Source organism: Bacillus rossius (genome assembly GCF_032445375.1).
Source record: "Bacillus rossius redtenbacheri isolate Brsri chromosome 4 unlocalized genomic scaffold, Brsri_v3 Brsri_v3_scf4_2, whole genome shotgun sequence".
NCBI lineage: Eukaryota > Metazoa > Arthropoda > Insecta > Phasmatodea > Bacillidae > Bacillus > Bacillus rossius.
In genome coordinates, this window is record NW_026962011.1 from 5,336,491 (window position 1) to 5,356,250 (window position 19,760).

At 38.1% G+C, this 19,760-nt stretch overlaps 2 protein-coding genes across 4 annotated transcripts in view; one reads left to right on the forward strand and one right to left on the reverse strand.

Annotated features, from left to right (window-relative positions):
• The window catches only part of LOC134542357 (uncharacterized), a 196,566-nt gene that overhangs the window by 111,382 nt on the left and 65,424 nt on the right, over positions 1-19,760 (reverse strand). Inside the window, exon 6 of one of the 3 annotated variants that reach the window (XM_063386529.1) lies at positions 12,682-13,573. The exons of the other annotated variants lie outside the window; for them this stretch is intronic. Coding sequence (XP_063242599.1) covers positions 13,324-13,573 — 250 coding nt within the window. The 3' untranslated portion in view covers positions 12,682-13,323. Of the gene's footprint in view, positions 1-12,681; positions 13,574-19,760 lie in introns of those variants that run through there. 3 annotated transcript variants of the gene reach the window in all.
• The window catches only part of LOC134542358 (carbohydrate sulfotransferase 11), a 127,243-nt gene that overhangs the window by 69,960 nt on the left and 37,523 nt on the right, over positions 1-19,760 (forward strand). The window lies entirely within an intron of this gene.

Here is a 19,760-nt window from a genome sequence, read left to right on the forward strand (position 1 = left end):
GGTGAGCAAAGACAGAGTTCTAGTCCAAGCCAGAATTTATTTAATTCTCAGTCTGGTAAATGTCTCGATGGCCGAGCGGTTAAAGGCGTATGTTTTCCAACCTAGAGATCAGAGCTGCGCTGGTTCGAATCACAGCGCTTCCAATGTATTTTGCATAAAAAATTAAATTTAATATGTCGATAAGGATCATAATAGCTATGGTAGGTAATGGAACATCGATCTTATGTGAGGAGACAGTACGACGCTGGCGTTATCTAGGAACGAACAACAGAAACAAAGTCGACGGTATCCATGATGGCGGCCTCAAGTGGAACAGAAAAAAATCAAGAGTGCCGCTGGCGCTATCTAGGAACAAACAACAGAAACAAAGTCGACGGTATTCAAGATGGCGACCTCCAGTGGAACAGAAAAAAATCAAGAGCGATGCTGGCGCTATCTAGGAACAAACAACAGAAACAAAGTCGATGGTATCCAAGATGGCGACCTCCAGTGGAACAGAAAAATATCAAGAGCGATGCTGGCACTATCTAGGAACAAACAGAAACAAAGTCGACGGTATCCAAGATGGCGACCTCCAGCAGAACAGAAAAGTCAATATGGCGACAGTCGAAAATTTCAATATAATGAGTGGGGCGCTCGATTTAAAGATGGCGGATCCAAGATGGCCGCCATGATCTACTTGTCCCATTACGCTGTGTCCCGTTACGCTTCTCAAAGATGGCTGTCGTGACGTCAGAATTCAAGATGGCGGACACTGACACACACACCACGCCTGGCGCCTGTGCCAGTAGCCTCCAATACATACTACTCCTAAATAACATCCTATATGTTCGCCAATATTCAGAAAAGGTCGATTTAACATTTTCTCATAGTTCATGCAGCGAAAATATTTGGAATGTTTTTAACTGAAGGCATCCATCATTGAATTTCTTAACGATTTTCATATTATGTCTACTAAGGTAGTTATGCAATTTTTTGATCTTCAATCACTATATTTCATCCCTTGCACTAATACGTGATCGCATATATTTTTTGGGACAATGGTTTATGGTAACATTAAGGTGGTTACTAATGAATTCCAACAATTTTGATACTAAAAAGGTTTTTTTTTTTTAAACCCCCGTGTTTACCATTATTGTCCGTTTCATCAAAAATTGTGTTAGCCAAAGGTTTTAGATAAAGTTTAGGCGTTGTACAATAAATTTTAATGTATTTAATAGGTATATATCAATTTAAAAAATTGACATTTTGTCTTTCTACCTTTGTTATTTCCACCCCTGGCAGTAATGGTTTGTGATATCAAAAATTGTTTCAGACAAAAGTTTTAAGTAAAAATTATAATATTAATAAACAATTTGAACGGATTTGATAGTGTACTAACTATGGGAGTTATGAACACTTTTTCTTGATTCCACCCCATTTTTTCAACCTCTTGCAGAAATGGTTCGTCTAATAAAAATAAATTTCAAACAAAAGTGTTAGATAAAAATTATATGATAAATACGATATTTGTACGAATTGGATGTTGTGTCTACGAAGGGAGTTAATTTTTTTTTGTCCTCCAATCATTTTTTTAACCCCTTGCAGTTATAGTTGGTCGTATCAAAAACTTATCCAGACAAAATTTTTTGGTATTACTCCTACGATTTATAATATATTCAAACGGATGTGCTATTTTCATATTATGGGAGTTACAGCGATTTTTCGTTTTTTCAAAAAACCTCTATTCTACCCCTTTGATCGGTTATTGCCCAATAACGAACTCAACCGAGATTTTCCACTACTAGATTTTATGTAACAGTTTGGAAGTGATTTTTGCAAAATTGCAATAGTTATCGCGTCCACAAAATTAACTTTTCCGTTGACGATTGTTTTGGGGTCTATGTACCATGAAACTTAAAATTACATAAAAATTTTCCGAAAGTCGCACCATGGTAACGCCTATAATAGGTAGTATTTATTTGAATTATACCTAAAAATGTTGGATTATTTCTTTCATGTATGTATTGCTGTTCACATAAGATCACATTACTGTTGGTTGTGGTTGTTGAATGCTATATTTAAACACAAACAGAAGTTTGGATGCTTTCTCTATGCCTAAATTATTACGTACTTTAGAATGCACTTCAAATTGTGTTGTGAAAATAAATTGTTGAAATCAAGATTAGGTTAATGAAAATACATGAGCATAAACTTCAATATGTATACTTAATATACCTTGAATGAAAAATGTAATTAATGGCACATATACATTTAACAAAAAAATTATTCTTTAAAAGGTGATATCACAGGATTCACAAAACAAGTGGGGTAGTAGCGATCACACACGAAGTAAATCCGATCATAGTGGGGCAATCATGATCACACACATTTACCGCATATGAATTGTTTCTTTCCTTTGGCACCCACACAGATTTCATGATACCAGCTTCTACATTTCTGGCACTTGATCCAGTCCCCTCTGTTGGCAGACTGGCTTCGTTGCAAAATCCACATGGTGCGTCACTCGAATCTTTCATGATGAGGATTTCTTCTCCACTAGAGTCCATTTCATTTTCTGCAAACAGTCTTCGTCTCTTCACTATGCAATCTCTCTGTTTCTTTATTAATGTGGCAATTTTAACTTTTTCTGCTGTTGCCTTGATGTTTCCATCCGATGTCAGATGTCGAGATTTCTGCTTTCTGGTTTGTTTCGGTGCATTCCTATTTGTAGATGATTTGTTTGGGGTTGGAATGATGTCATTAAATCCAATGAGTTTCTGTTCACTGGGAGACTTGGAAGTAGAAGCTGATATGGACATGGTGGATGAAGCTTGGGAACTGGAGCAAACTGTGTCTTTGGATTGGGAATGTTGGCTGTGTGACTTATTTTGAACATGATCAAGAGAAACATCAGATGAAGGACCTGAAGTTTGCATGGTGGATAATTTTGTTGATGTAGAAGGAGATTCAGCTCGGAAAGCTACAGATGGTAGAAATTTATCCATCGAGATAGCCTTAGGGTTAAATGGGTAGAGACCAGTACACTCAAACCCTTTAGTAGCATTCCCATGGGATGCAGCTTTGTTCCACGCAGCTGTGAAAATCTTTCCAAAGTCAGACTTGGTCATCGATTGCGTTGGGTTGTTGTGAAAGAATGTGGTTGCTTCTTGATGGTAGAAAGTTTTTAATGTATTGAATAGTGTGCGATCTAGAGGCTGAAGGACATGAGTGGTATGAGGTGGTAAACAGAGAAGTTCAATTTCATTTTCTCTGCAGTAGTTCAGGCATTTAAGTGAACAATGTGATGCGTGTCCATCCAAAATAAGAAGGCATTTCCCTGGGAGTCTGTGCTTTTGAAAATGTTGCAACCATCTGAGAAATAGGTCCTCATTTATATATCCAGATTCAGACATTGCTGCTACAGATCCAAATGGCAAATTAGCACAGTATGACTCTCGATACCGCACACCCTTGAAAATCACGAATGGTGGTATGTACACCCCACTAGCACTGAAACAAGCTACTACTGACACATTTTCCCCACGTTCTACACTTGTCAATTTAATTACTTCTCTTTGGCCTTTTTCACAAATGATTTTTGATGGCTTATTGTTTAAAGGAAATCCAGACTCATCAACATTATAAATTCTCTCTGGCTTCTCCCTGAGTTCTAATTCATTCGTCAAATCACCAAAGAGGTCATAAAAGTCGTTAAATTCTTTTTCATCCATGGCAGCTGCCCTCATTTTTGACAAACCTTCCGGTTTCCTCAAAGAGAGTTGAGGATGTCTGGCCATGAACTTGCCAAGCCAATCTTTACCAGCCAATTTTTCGGTATTGCTCCATGGATTTTTAGACCCTTCTTTTCAGCATACATGTATGCTGCATTTCTTACCTGAATTGTGGTCAAACCAAAGCCTCTTTTCGACAGGTTGAGCAGTCTGTCACACAGTTCATCTTCCCCCTCAGCATTTAGTACAGGTGGGTGACCAACTTTATGTTTGCACTCTTTCCCTTTGTCTCCTAATAACTGCTGTAGTTTTACTTTTGGATCCTGTTCTGAAGTGTGGTGAATGGCACCTGATGTAAGTTAGCAGCTGCTCTGATGGTTGTTTCTCCATGGAGGACACTGCTGATAGCATTTGACATAGACTCCTCGGACCACTGAATAGTGGTGTTCTTTCTTTTGTAGTTTCTGACCATCTGAAATTCACAACCATAGTACATATTCGTGTTGATTTACATTTGAGATGTTTTAAATGCATGCAACACTTCAGTAAAATGCATCAAAATGTTTATCTCGGTTATAACTTGGGTAGTGTGGAATTCTGTTATCGTCTCGTATTCCAGAAAGGATTTGGAGATTAAATAAATTATTAATAACAATATTAGATTTCAGTATCAAGATGTTTAAGAAAATCCATAATTAATTAAACTTTGTTGCGAGAAATCTTATGCTGCTATGGTCCCCGAAGACCCATTTCGAAAGTTGTTAGATTTCAGCACACAGCGGCTGGTACTAATAACCAGTAACATTTGTGGATGGCAAACACTCTGACAGTATTTAACCAATGGTAATATTTCAAGGTACAAACTTGACACTTTTTCGTTTTATATATGTCAAGTTGGTAATGCCTTTATTTTATGGCATCGAGATGAAAAAATGTGTGCGAGTTATTTAAAGTGTGGCCAACACGGAGTGCGACCAGCCAACTCTTTCTTGAGTAATATAGGGTGCGACCCGCCAAGCATCGGCAGTGAAACCAATCACCGCAACGGAATGTGCGGTAGTCGAAAAGATAAACATCAGTATCTAAAAACTGGCGACAGCTAGGTCTCTAACTGTCCCCTCAGCTATCCTTGAAACATTAAGATAATACTTTTTTCTGTCAGCTACGTGCACCGTGACAATAGAGCAGTGTCGAGTAATCGCTTTTAAGATTAGTTGATAAATACGATCCTTTCTGTGCTGTATTCTCCAGAGCAATAAATTATTTCCTGTGATCGAAGTAGCCCCAATAGCGTGATCGGAATTGCCCCATTTTGTCGACTTTTACCTTTGCCGTCCAAACTGTAAGAGGAAACTGGTTTTTACCAGAACTGATACAAGGATATTGTTTTCCAGTAAATATGCTACGAGAAGAAACCAAAGTACTAAAAGATATCTCGTTTCTGTAATTGTAGCTTCTTATTTTGGAACGTGAGATTTTATATAGAGTGATAAAAATGCATGGCGTGACTTACCTTGGTGTTGAATCGCTTCCTTACACACAGCAAAGTTTAGAATAATAACGGAAATTTTTTACCACGTGAACACCAACACTCCCAGCTTGCGACTGATGGGATGATATTGTTACCTTTCGGCTCATGGCTTGCTGTGTTGCCAATTCTCTTATTATGATCGGATTTACCCCGTGATCAGAATAGCCCCGCTCTACCCTAAGCTTTTTGACTGAAATTTAACAATTAATGGAAGCAGTGATCTAGTGAAGTACCTTGATTTTGCAAACTCAAATGCTATGTGTTTTTCTTCTTCAATAAAATCAACATCAAGTGATGATTTTTATTCTTTTGGATCCAGCGGGTAAGCTTAAAAAACAAAAAAAAAGCAGGTATCAGTGCCATTTTTTTTTAAATTTTTAAAATATATTTTTATCCTTTGCAGCTTTCATTTTCAGTTGATTTTTCCACACGAGCACTGAATTAGGAATAGTGTCTTTATTTTTCTGAACATTATCAAGGGCCGTGCGCTGCGCGTGTGTCATAGTAGTATGATCTGAAACTTATTCAGGTAATTCAAATGACAAGATCGTGATTTTTGTTCCAGTAAATCACAATAAAATTTCATGACCAAAATTTTGTTTATATTAGAGAGAAATTAGACCTTTCGTTAAAAAAATTCATATATTCTATTTTTAAAAAAAAAATTTGGTTAAAAAAAACTCATGGTTTCAACCCGTGGTTTAAATCAGCCATTCCTGCTGTAAACGACTGCCCATTTATCGTCGCTGTTCCGGGATATAGACAAGCCGGCCGGGAGACCTTGCGTTCCGGCTGACCGGAAGCCTTCCCACCGCCCAGCCTCAGATTGTCACACGGCCCACTGCCGCTACGAGGCACGCGACTGGCCTACATGCAAAGCCAGGCTCCAATGACTTCTAGAGAGGAAAAAAAAAGTCCAAGTCACAAAATGGCAAAAAAATTGGGATTGCATCATGGTCCGCTAACATAAAAGAGCCTGATTATTGTGGTCATAGCAGTGTAAGTCAGCAGTAAACAACAGTTCTTACCACGCGCAATTGGGTTTTCATAAAATAACTTTCAATTAACCAATCCCTAGAGGGGAAAAAATAGTAATATAAATCAAAACTATACTTGTACTTCCCCCCCCCCCCCACTTTTAACAGCCTGGGATTAATTATCGCTGGAATACATGACACGTGTCGCTCAAGATTGGAAACAAATTCGTTGTGTGCGTTAGATTGCACACACGTCCATCATAAGAAAGAGAAAAAAAAACTGTTGTAAATAAATTGATTTCACGGAATTCACTATGCGTCACTTCTTAGTCTAATTTACGGGGACGGAAACTGAATACAGCCGCCATGTTGAATGAAACATTCCGTCCAGTTTTAAATTCGTTGATGCAACGGTAAGACGATGGACATCTGGTGTGTGTAAAAGTATATGGCGAATAAATTTCAGGGCTTTTTCAGAACATCTTAATGAATCTGTCTTACGGGGGGATTTTTTATATCCAGAATATCCCAGAACTCGACGTTAAGCCGACAGGCCAATTAATTACTGTGACTGGATCTAAAAATTTAAAAGGTTAAATCGCTATTGAGTTACATGAATTTTTTCAAAAGTTTTAAAATCCCTACCCTGCACCAAATTATTACAAACTGTGACTACAAAATTTTATCACGCGATCCAGAATAGCTACAACTGATAAAAATTAGAAATAAAATCAAACATGCTATACTTGACAACTCACATTGTAAACTATGTTACTAGTTAAATTAGCAAGTCTGGAAATATGGCTGCTCATGTAAGCTAATGCCTTAAAGAGTACCACAGTAAATGTTTTTACATTATAAATAGTCAGTTATCTGATTTAAAAAATTCACCGCATAAGTCGTGCAAATAATTTTTTCTATCTAAAAGTACAGCATTTTAAATTTAATTTGAATTGTTATCAATAGTAGGGTTATTAATGAATATGTAAAAAATGTATTTACTGTATCTAATAAAGTTACAGTATCTAATAAGTTTGTGTATATAAAAATTTTTAAAAATTAAGCGCACTTTTGCGAGAAAAAAATGCTTATAACTCAAAAACCACGATATGTACCTTTTTTATGTTGGTTTTTTATTCAGAACTGCAATTGGTGGCCTATTTGGCATATCAACAGTTGATTAAAGTTGAGTTCTGAAACATTCTTTATATAATAAGCAAACACGAACACTAGTACCGGTAATACACAATAAATATACTATTTGCAGGAACGTAACATTTTTTTTTAAGTTAGGATGCTAAAACTTTTTTCACAGATAATTTTCACATGGTTTAAGTGGATACTCTCCAAACATTATATTTAGTGTGAAGCCTAAAAAAACTAAACGCGAAGTTAGCAAAATGCTGATGGAAATTAAAAGTTCAATGACTTCCTGTTTATTTGGGGACTTTTTCCGTCAGTTTTGTAAACTACAGTTTACCAACTTTTTTTTCATTACTTTTGTGCTGTATACACACTGAACGTGCATCACGAGCGTGATTCTGGATCAAATCCGGGTTCGGCCACCCTGGTTTCGGTTTACCGTGGTTTCGCCGAAATCACTCCAAACGAATGGTTCGATGTTTCCTAACTGTGCGCCAAGGATGATTGTTTTCCCAATATCCCTGTTCTACAGCGGCGGTTAAAGGAATTTATTCCGGAAAAAGATTTTTAAAATATGATTTAAAAAATATAAATCAACAAAGGATTCGTACAGTTACATTAAAATTCCCAACATGCATAATTGTCTTTGTTGTTTGTGATTACAGGCAGCGTTGGCCGTTTTAAACCACAATGGTTTAAGCCACAGTTGAAACCAAGTAGTTTTTATTTTTAAAAAAATTGGTTGTCTGTAAAGTCGGTTTACGGACTATAGTTTAACGTGACGTCATAAAAAATTGGCGAAATGATTGCATACTTTTATGAATAAAATTGAATCATTTTTATTGAATTATCACTATTTTAAGGATTGAAATAAAATCTACAATTTAATTGATAAATTTACTTTTATTTGCACTCATTAATTCAAATATGTTTATTGCTTTAACGAAGAGATTATTTTAACTATAACTTTTATACATGTTTGCTATTTAATTTCTTCCGATCTGTGTTATTCTGTTAAGGATAGGACGATGATAGGAAAAGTAGGAAACGAATGGGAGTGTTTCAAGGATGATGTGAAGGAAAATGGCTTACCCAACACCAAGATGCAGTCAAAAATAATATATTTGCGCCACGGACTCTGCAGCAATGTTAGGAGGAACGGGTAAGCAAAGAGCAATGAAAATGTTACATTGAAATGCATGAAAACAGAATTACGCCACGGAGTCTGTCGCAATGCTAGGAGGTTCAGATTAGCAAAGAGCAATATAAAATGAGCGTAACGGGACACAGCGAAACGGAAAAATGTGCGTAACTGGACACTTTTTCGTGCGTGCAGCCGGCGTTCATCGATTTATTAGACGTTAGCACGTAAAAAATGGTTCTAATAATGTATTTTAATATAATATCTTAAAATTTTATTGAAAGGTCTAATTCAACTTTAATAAAATTAAAAGTTTTCTCATAAATGTTTCTTGTGATTTACAGCAACAAAAAATTATAAACCATCAAGAGCTTATAATTTAAATTATCTGAATAAGCTGTCAACTATATCCACATAAATAATCTAAAATTAATATATATATTAAATAGTTCATTTCTGTTCTGTCGGAGTTGACCGAGTTGGGCGCGAAATTCAAATTTGCGCGCCGTTGTTCAAGCCTGTAACTTTGCAGGGTTACTTTTCCGGACATACGTTCAATAAAAAAAAAATGCTTGCTTTGGCATTCCCTGAGCCCTGTCTCGTTCGCGAACACTCTAAAATTTATGGGAAATATGGGTGTTACAAAAAAAATTCTATCAAATAATTCAGCGATAATATTTGCATTGTTTGAAGAACTTTGTTCAATCAGACATTACCAAGATGCTTGGCGTTTCATTATACATAGATCATTTATACTAAAAAAAAAAAAAACGGTTCAGCTGCAACTTCAAAAACGTATACCAATCTTGGGAAGCATTTTAGACCATATATCGTTTTATGTTTTCAACTGCAGCCGAAGCTTGTTGGTCGTATTCAGAATCATCCTGTGTATACGAGGGCTAGTCGTAAAGTAAGCTCCGGTTGATCAATAAAAAAAATTAACTCGTGAGAAAACTTTTTATTGGAAGTTTTAGTTTTATTACATACGTACTTTACATTTTCACATAATTCTATTCAGTTCCAAGCACTTTTTGTAACGCTGCACCAATTTATTTATCATCTCTGCACAGAAGTTCACCGCCTTGAAATTAAACCAGTTGACAATAGTAATTTTGTAATTTTTGCTGTAATGGTTGACCCACGTTTCATTAAATCAAACAAAATGACGCCCTTTTCGTTCGAAAAAAACTGTAGCCGTCATTTTTCGACTGAGTACGGAGATTGCTTAAGAGGACTGGGAATTATGAAATTGTTTAAAAAAATTTTTTTTATGTTTTTGCAGATTATTTTTCTTCAGAATGTTAGCTTTAAAATGACATATTACACTAAGGGTAAATACTAAAATAATTTAGTTAAAAATAATAATTTAAAAGTTGTGATTTTCAGGAAAAACCATCAAAGTACGAAAACAATTACAAAATTCAATGTTCAATAACTTTTTATTTTAAAATGCTATTATATTGGGACTTTTATAGTTAGAAAGGTATTTTTTCCCTCTTTCGATGTTGGTATTGGAAACCATGTTGAGGCTGCTGTTTGTTTTTTTATAGCAGCTAATACACACTAGTATTTTCAAGTACAATTTTCAACTGTTTTAGGTGTTTTTACATTTTGTATATTTTCAGAGTCCTTCTTTAGGGTTTAAAATGACTTAAAGTAAGAAACTCTTCAAAAAGAGGACAAGAAGCATGCACTGCAAACTACAAAGGCACTAGTGGTGGCATGGAGGTTTCTGGTGTTCTAAACATTTTCAATCGATCCATATCACAGTACAATGTACGATATACAAACTATTTAGGTGATGGTGATTGCAAGGGACACAAAGCTGTTCTTCAGGCTGCCCCTTATGGCGATAAAACAGTATCAAAATTAGAATGCTTAGGGCATGTACAAAAGAGGATGGGTACTAGGTTGAAAAATTTGAAAATCAAATTGCAGGGAAAGAAACTAGAAGATGGCAAAGTTTTTGGTGGCCGAGGACGAGTTACTGATTCAGCCATAGCGGACATTCAAAAGTATTATGGTTTGGCAATAAGAAGAAATTCAAATAATCTTCAAGGAATGAGAGAGAGTGTATGGGCAGAGTATTTCCATTTACTATCATCGGATGAAGACCCCCAGCATGGACTTTGTCCTAAGGGTTCAGAAAGTTGGTGTAAATATCAGCGTGCAAAGAGTAAAGGAGAATGTTATTAACATGCTGATCACTTTCACCTTCCTCGTGTCGTGGTTGAAGAAATGAAACCCATATTTAGAGACCTAAGTGAGCCCGAGTTGCTGAAGAAATGTTTACATGGAAGGACACAAAATCCAAATGAGAGTGTAAACAGTGTTATCTGGAACAGACTTCCCAAAACTACATTTGTTGGTTTCCGTACCTTGCATTTTGGAGTGTGGGATGCTGTTGCATCATTCAATGATGGAAATTTGGTGGTGTGTCATGTGTATGAAAGATTGGGTTACCCTCCTGGTAAAAATTGTGTGGAAGCAATGAAGAGACTAGACAGCTACAGAATAGACGAAGCAAAGCGTGTGGTGAAAAATATTGAAATGAAAGCCAGGCAGAAGAGGAATGCAGCAAAACGGAAGTTGGAGGATCTGTATGAGCAGCAAGAAGACCCGGATGAGCCATCATATGGAGCTGGAATGTATTAGAATGTTAAGTGAGATTGTATTGTATACAGTATTTACTTTAAATGCATTTTTCTCAAAATAAAAATTTTCTCTGCAAATGCCCCTTTTTCTCAGGAACTATTCGAGATAGAATAATGAAACTTGGAACATAAATTGCTAGTATGATTATGCGACTTTTAGCACAAGATTATTTTTCTAAATTAATTAGAAAAAATGTTATTGCAAAATATTTTGATAAAATTTTGTAAAAAAATTTTAAAATGCTAAATATTCCCCCCCCCCCCCCCAATTATACCAAAAACACAATACAATTTCCTTATGTCTATTCCATAAATAAGGCTTCATGAATACGTAAAAAAAATTTCAACATGCTGTGACAAAAGGATCATGAGAAAATGGGACATTAAGATGCTAATTTTAACACTGTCAAGATAGGGCATTCCCGGTCCCCTTAAACGATATCTGGAGATTTTCACTAAGTGCCTGTACTTAGGCTACACGCATTGCGTATTCGAAGTCCATGATGCCTATGACCAAGGCGTCCGTTCCATTCCCAGGCGGCGAACTTCCATGCAGAGGGGGTTAAAGAAACTGGTGCAACGTTACGAAAAGTGTTTGGAACTGAATGGCGATCATGTGAAAATGTGAAGTAGATATGTAGTAGACTAAAACTGTCAGTAAAAACTTTTTCTCGCGCGTATATAATTTTCTTTAATGACCAAACGGAGCTTTCTTTACTAATATCCCTCGTTCACACTGCCCGTGTCCGCAACTAGCAACACACGCGTGTTCAGCGTGTTGCCTATGCTCCAAACTTCGGCACTGACCTATGCAAACATGACCGTCCTGCATTCGCACAAGTTCTGCGCAGAAAGCTTAACGACGTACGGAACTCACTTTAAAATAACCACAGCGTATCCCCATTCAAGGGTGTGTCCCTTTGCAGGGTGAATAACTCATGTACAAACTATTTTTAATCCGTAGCGTCCGACCGTCAAGAACGTCATCCATCGAATTCAAGTCAAAAAATAAAGTAACATCAATTTTGTTAAAATATATTATTTATTTCATACACGACATTCCCGTTCAGCGCGATAGAAATTCATGAAACAAACCCCTGGCGGCTGTAGTCCAAAATACAGCCTACCAGGAAAATTTTTTGTAGTGACTTCTGACCATCGTTATCTCGTTGCAAAAATTAAGTAAAGAAACAGTTCTGAGACACACTGCAGGTGTTTCGTCGCCATGTTTTGTTACAATAGGATTTTATCTGCAGTATATTTCACTTTTACATTCTATTCTTTTCTTTACGGCAGTCGTAAAATGCCGTTAACTTGAGTTGCAAGATGGTTGTTTCTCTGGATTTCCACGGGTACGTCAGCCAGTTGAAAATATTTTGCGTACTTATGAATCTTTCATAACTTTATGGGTAGTGGTTCCTTGTTGCGTATTCAGTTTAAATCAAAGCTTTATAATGCATAATATAAACAAAATATATATATTTTTTTACTTTTAAAGTTTCAAATCACAAACACATGCACATGATGAATTTATTTTAATATTTTACGTTGAAATAAAATTGGAAATATCACACAGAACAACTGCTGCCGGAAAAAGTTATCCTCAAAGTTTTGCACATATTTCTGCATTACAAACACGACCAATTCCTTTATTTAATTTAATATTTTATTTTGAAGTACAACTGGATGTGTGCTGCTGCTCGGTACGGAGATCGCCCCAGCGACGCTCTGATGCGACGGGAACGCACGTCCACGAGCCTCGCTGTCACGGATCGATTTCATAAGTGATCGTCGCGCCACACGCGAGCTGCCGGTCGCGTGCGCGCCAGCGACAGCCGATAGAGGCGAAGGGGCGCTCGGGCGACCGCGCGCAGGTCGACCTTAGCAGTCGTCCCGCACGGCGGAACGCCGAGGGCGGGACTCTCGAATATGAGACCGTGGCTCGACTCGAGACAACACGCCGCGAGCCTCATTCCGCGGTCCAAGGATCGTGCGGAGCCGGCAGCAAATATTCAAATAAAATGGATGCGTGGCCGCAATGAGCGTTAGACGTGAATCTTCACACTTGAACGAGAAAGTCAAATAATAAAGTACACCACAACACACTAAAAAATACAGTATAATTTTTAAAACACGCCGATTTGATTTTTAAAGCGAAAACTGTTTAGTCGTTCCCAGCTAGGCGTCGCTGCACTAACAGAGGAGGGAGGAGGGAGGAGGGAGGAGGGGAGCCGTTGGCCCGCGTCCAGCGCCGCAGCGGCTCGGCGGGCCGCGACCTGCCGGGCCGGGGATCGATAGCGCGGCGCCGCGCAGGGGAGGCGGGTCGCAGTGAGCCCGGCCCGTGACGCTCCAACACCACCACCATCACCACCATCACCACCATCACCGTCATCGTCACCAAACTGCAATCACAACTAAAGTACAAAACACCAAACGTGCCAAAACACCGAACGCGCAATAACGTAGAACGTGCTATAACACCGAACTTGCAATACCGTAGAAAGAGCCATAACACCGAACTTGCAATACCGTAGAAAGAGCCATAACACAGAACTTGCAATACCGTAGAACGTGCCGTAACACCGAAACTGTAATACAGTAGAAAGAGCCATAACACCGAACCTGGAATACCGTAGAACGTGCCATAACACCGAAACTGAAATACCGTAAAACGTGCCACAACACCTAACCTGCAATAACATAGAACGTGCCATAACACCGAAAGTTCAATAACAACTCACGTGCCATAACGCTGAATGTGCCATAACACCGAACGTGCGATAACGTCGAACGTGCGATAACGTCGAACGTGCAATAACGCCGTACGTGCCATAATGCCGAATGTACAATAACAGAGAATTAACAATAAAGCACATGTCATAACGCAGAACGTGCCATAACGCACAAATCCCAATCAGGTTTCCTAAGGAAAAATAGGGGAAACATGCAAATAGGTTTGCATGTGATTTTCTTTAAAAAAAAAAAAAAAAAAAAAAATATTCAAACAATTCAAAATCCCTTAAACACCTGCTTTTAAGCATTTTCAAAGCGCCGTGTAAGAAAAGTAAGCATTATGTATGTAATCCGAAAGGATTTAATTCTTCTTTTTCTCTGGTGCTCATGTTAACACGCGCTTTTAAAACCCCATAATCCCAGATCTACTTTAAAAGTAATGGTGTGAGAGCTGTAGGTCTGCGCTTGTCATACATAAGATGTAAAAAATGTGCTCGGTGTAAGCGTGTAGGTCGACCTTGAATTAATATCCTTCCCAATGCGAGGCCACTTACGGGATACCACTGGTGTTTTGATGTCAGGTCAACAACAAGATGGGTATCCTAGCAATGCTCAATGGTGTAGTAAAATGCCTACACCTCCCCCCCTATTTCAATTTTAACTTCACGCATACTCTACTGGTATGAAGATATAAAGAAGCTGAAGAACATACGAATTCAGCGTGCTGTATCGTCGAAGGTGATGTCCTGTCTAGAACGTTTCAAATTTTTGGAAGGGAAAAGGAACGGGGGTATAAGAGGCCAAGTATCACTTCACCAATGCAACTAGTTAGTTTGTTGATCCCTGATGTTTATCTACAGTAATAAAAGAGTGAAGCGCCGAGACTATGAGGTCTAAAGCCGTGAAATTAGGTGCAGAGATCTTCCAGAGGGGATGACTAGTGAGAGGGGAGAGAAGGGGTTGAATTTCACCCGCATCTCAACAAGATTTTATCTAAATTCAATTATTTTTTATCAATATTTTTTAGCAATTTTCTCCACTTATAATCATCTTAAAATTACTATCCTTACGCCATTATGTAGACCTCGACGGCGTACATGAAATAAAGTTTTTTTTTCGTATTCTTACCAAATTCACCGATTTTTAATGCGTTGCTAAACAATATTTTTTTAAAACCTTCCTACTACCACATTTTTTTATATTAAAGCACATCATGAAATCTTACAATTAGTACGTCTTGAAACATCAACAAAATATTGATGTGAAAACTGGTCTTCGTTTAAAACAAAGAATATTTTTAAAAAAATCAAGATATTTGTCTACAAATCAGGCTGGGAGTTTTACTCGTCCCTTCGCATCCATAACACGGGAAGCAACGGTAAACCATTTCATAATCACACAGCCGTGAAAAGCCTAGATGCGATGTGACTTCCAGTAGCCACATTAATGACTCGTCATCACTGAGAAGAAAATAAACTTTTTTTTTTACAGCAAATGCATATAGTTTCAAGAGTTCCGTGCGAAACAGTGACCGGGATATTCCCTGAACACGGAAATTCGTTGCGGGCGAACATGACGCCTACTGGTAGGTTACGCGCTAGTACACAGGGGAGATATATTCACGCCCGCTTGTAACTGCACCCCTGTGTATGCGTGGTCGGGGATGGCAAGCGGCCCGCCAACACCTCCCCTCCTCCCCCTCTTCCCGCAAAAACCATTTTGCATCCCCGGAGCCAATCAGCACAACGACAAACACGGCAATGTGAATACCGTTCCCCGACCGCAGGGAACGCCCCGCACACTCCAAACTGTGGCCTCGTCGGCCTCACACACACGCGCACCTACACCTACACACACACACGCACACACATACGCACACACACATAAACAAACGCACACGCGCGCATGCACACGCCTTGCACCGTATTAAGCTTGAATTATATACATAAACTGGTCATTTCTAATTTATACCACCAACTGCCTAACTTGTGTACACCGCGAGTAGTTTAACTTGCAGTGCTGCGATTAGAGAGTGTTATAGTATTATCACCTCAATCACCAGGGGCATCATGTAGGAAGATCAGAATACTGGCTTTAAAATTAAAAAAAAAATTATTGAGAAAGTTCCAATAGCTCAAAATTCGACTGTTATACTAAACACTGTTCACAAGTTCCCGAAAATGTGCTTCGATCTTCCATCTCCAAAACGTTCAGTTCACTTGGCGAAACGTTCTGAAGCGACTGCTTCAGCCTCATTTATTATAAGGGTTAGTTGAAAATCAAAATTCCATGTAGGTGTCAGTAGCACATCAGATGCATTTCGACTGAAAACTAAAAATCGAAGACGATTGAGTAAGGATGTTCTAAGATTCTTAAAATTGTTGATTTCCTGGGCCAGCAACGTATAGGATTACAGGATTCGCCAGGCACGAACAGGAGTTCGTCAGGACCTAAAGCAAATAGCGAATGTGCTGCTTTTGTTCAGGATGCCCAGCTTAAATAATTCCCTGACTTTCCACTGACTTATCTTCGACTTAAATAACTTCCCACTGACCAAAACATGCGACATTTCCAATGCAAGTTTTTGCACTACTTCCTAACATTGTCAAGTTACAGAATACTTACGGAATCTTCAATGACATGACACATCAGATGGAATTAAGCCTCATGTACCAAAAAAAAACTCTGCTCTAAAATACTTGACACGCCACATTGCAACTAACAAAAACTATACCCAAAAACAATAAAAATTAACACAATTGATGTATTAGCAAGACAGTATGAACCTATGTTTAACAACTTCATTTAAATTCCCTAGTTCAACATATTTTTTTCTGACTATTTCCTGATTACTATATAAATTCAAAAAATCCTAACAATTCCAGCTCTTTCCTTCGTTTCCTTATGCTGTTCACCCTCCGAATGTCTGCATTAATGTAAAATGCGCGTAACCGTAATATTACTGGAGCAGGTTTTTCACTAAACCAGTTTGACAGAGTTCAAAACAAAACTGTAATCTGGGTACATCTTAGGTACTTTCCCTCGCAACGTTTGCAGAAACCCTGTAAATTCCCCGTGCACGTGGCAAGAAGCCATGGTGGGACCAATGGCCAAGGACAAGTACAGTGCTCTTACTTCCCCATCAGTTTCCAACACCGACTTGATATTTTTCCCGGGTCCCCATTCCCTCTTCAAATAACGAAGGCATGTCTATAAAGTAGAAGTGTCTATGGAGTCTAAAATGAAGTTGGAAGTAACTCGGTTAGCAAAACAAACCGTAATTGTATAAAGGTTTGATTAACAAGTTAAAATTAACTTGCTAAGAATTGTAAAATTTGCACCGTGAAAGTGGGTACTGTTAAACAAAGACGTTACCACATCAACAAGGAATTGGCGTTAAACTTCATTATATCCAGATGTGAAAAGGGGACGGGTGTTGGGATGGGGAAATAGTTCTCATTTGGAATTTAGTTTTAACATGGCGAATATTGTACATGTCCACTCACTAACTTCTCACCCCCATGCTACAAATACCGCAGTATAAAACACGAGGATACATCCAATGCTGCCAAATAACCAAGTACTTCAGGTTTATACCACCTGGATTCAGTGTAGCATACCTTAGCAAAAAAAAAAGTTATTCTCTACACACATAGCAATTAATGCCGATTTTTGATATCTTAAAAGTAGACATCCAATATAATATATGCATAAAAATTATAAATCCTACGTTCATAAGTTTCCTGTAAAAACGTGTTTTTTTTTCAAGCAGCCTACAGCACAAACCTGCGCTATACTCGTATACACTGCCCCCTTAGTTTAAACCACTTTAAATGAATCTCAGCCAATTTCAAGAAGATTCAGGCAAACGGCTTACTTACTAAAAAAAAATACAAAAAAAATGTCGGGGGCGATTAAGCCTCTAATGAGAGCTAGTTGAAAAACAAAAGTCACTATACGTAGCAGCGACACGCGGACACTCGATATGGATCGATACTCGACGTTCGAGCTGCCGACCGCCGACGCTAAGCGTGGCACAGCAGACAACTAGCAGCCACAGATATCAGCAGCAACGACTATACACATGAAATACTGGAAACTCAAGGTTGTTTTTTCTGTAACCGCACACAATCACCGACTACACTGCCATCTATGAATCTACAAATGAAGTAACGTGATTCAAAGTGCATGACGATAGAATGTACCAAAAAAAAAATACATTTACTTTTTTTTTTTTTAAGTTCGAACGGAGACACTAGATACATAACAGTCTCACATAGCAGGGAACTAATAATAATAAACGCCTCAACACTTGTTTATTGCTACGATGTTCGATACAATTTTAGAACGCTAGGTTTTTTTTGTTACAATAGGTTTTTTTTTTCATTAAGAACTATATTATATCTGCTAATTTCATTTTCTATAGTAATTCTAGATAATATTAAATGGTAAAACATTACCGTAAAAACACATTCAACATTATCGTAAAAAACTTACAACAGAAAAATTATATTAAATAATTTATCGTTTTACTATTATTTATTATTTAATTCACACATTTTATTAGGTCATAAAAAGTTCAATCATTATTTAATTACAGTATTAACGCTCTTTATGGCTTGACAATAGAACTAGCTAGCTATAGTAGCGCTATATATTGTGTTGGTTTAAACACTACTTGGGTACATATCAAGCTATCTGAGTTGCCACCCGCTATATAGCAGTGTGCTACGACGTCAGAATACCGCAACTACCACCACATGACAGACACATACCAGTACCACGCAGTGCAGTGTCCCCACTGGTTTAAGGCCTGGTTTAGAAGCTACGCAAGAACGCACGATGCAAAATATTCAACATTTTCGAGTGCTGGTATATAAACTAAGCAAGGCGCAATAACGTAACGCAAGTATTACTCAACTTTCAGCTTCCTTGCGTTCTGACTTACGTTTTCAACGGTCATACATGGTGTTTACACTTGTTAAAAATTCACACAGTGAAAGAAAATAAAGCCCTTTTAAATCAAATTATTGCCAATTTCTTTTTCATGGTAAATTATAATTATCAATGTAGAAAATTATTTTCTACTGTTATACAATTTTTAGTTGTAGGGTTGGTGATATCTTGCGACTTGCGTGTTTTATTAACGAAAGTGATATTCTTACGTTGGTAGCGTGTTGCATGTTGCAGTGTTGCATCGCTAGGGTTTATACCCAACCTAACTCTGAAATAAAAGCCATGAACAGTTCCTTTCCCAATATTCTCTGTTTGCGTCGTTGGGTAATACCGACTCTAATGTTACGACCTCCCTGTCGACAAGACATAAAGCCCTAATTTAAAATTTAAAATAAAACGTGAGCGAGTGTTTCGGTGATAGCTTCTCGCGCAGAAGACAATATCTGTTCAATTCAGTGGTTGCAAATCCACGACCCGCTTGCCATTGCTACCTCTTTGTTTCTAGATTGGGCCATGGACGTATATTTATGGGAAGGGGACCCGGACCCCCCTGGAATTAATAAATCTCTCACCGAGCTTGCAAAATCGTGACTGTGAAACGGGGTTCATAAACATAAACGTCAACACTGTTTTAGGGAGAACAAAACTTCTGTACATTTTGAAGTTTTCTGCTTATTGTATGCATATAGGACAACATATGGGCAGTATGCAACATACGAGCACCCTATCCAGAGATGACTTGTGTCGATTAAAATCCACGCGCAAACTCTCGGGACACCCCCCCCCCCCCCTTCCCCGTGAATATTATAGATTTGCGCTCCTGGTTGGGACCACGACTTTGTAGTTGATGCTGTGCCCGACAAGGTATTAGTCGCACTTGAAGATGGCTGCAACAAGGCATGTCGAAACGTC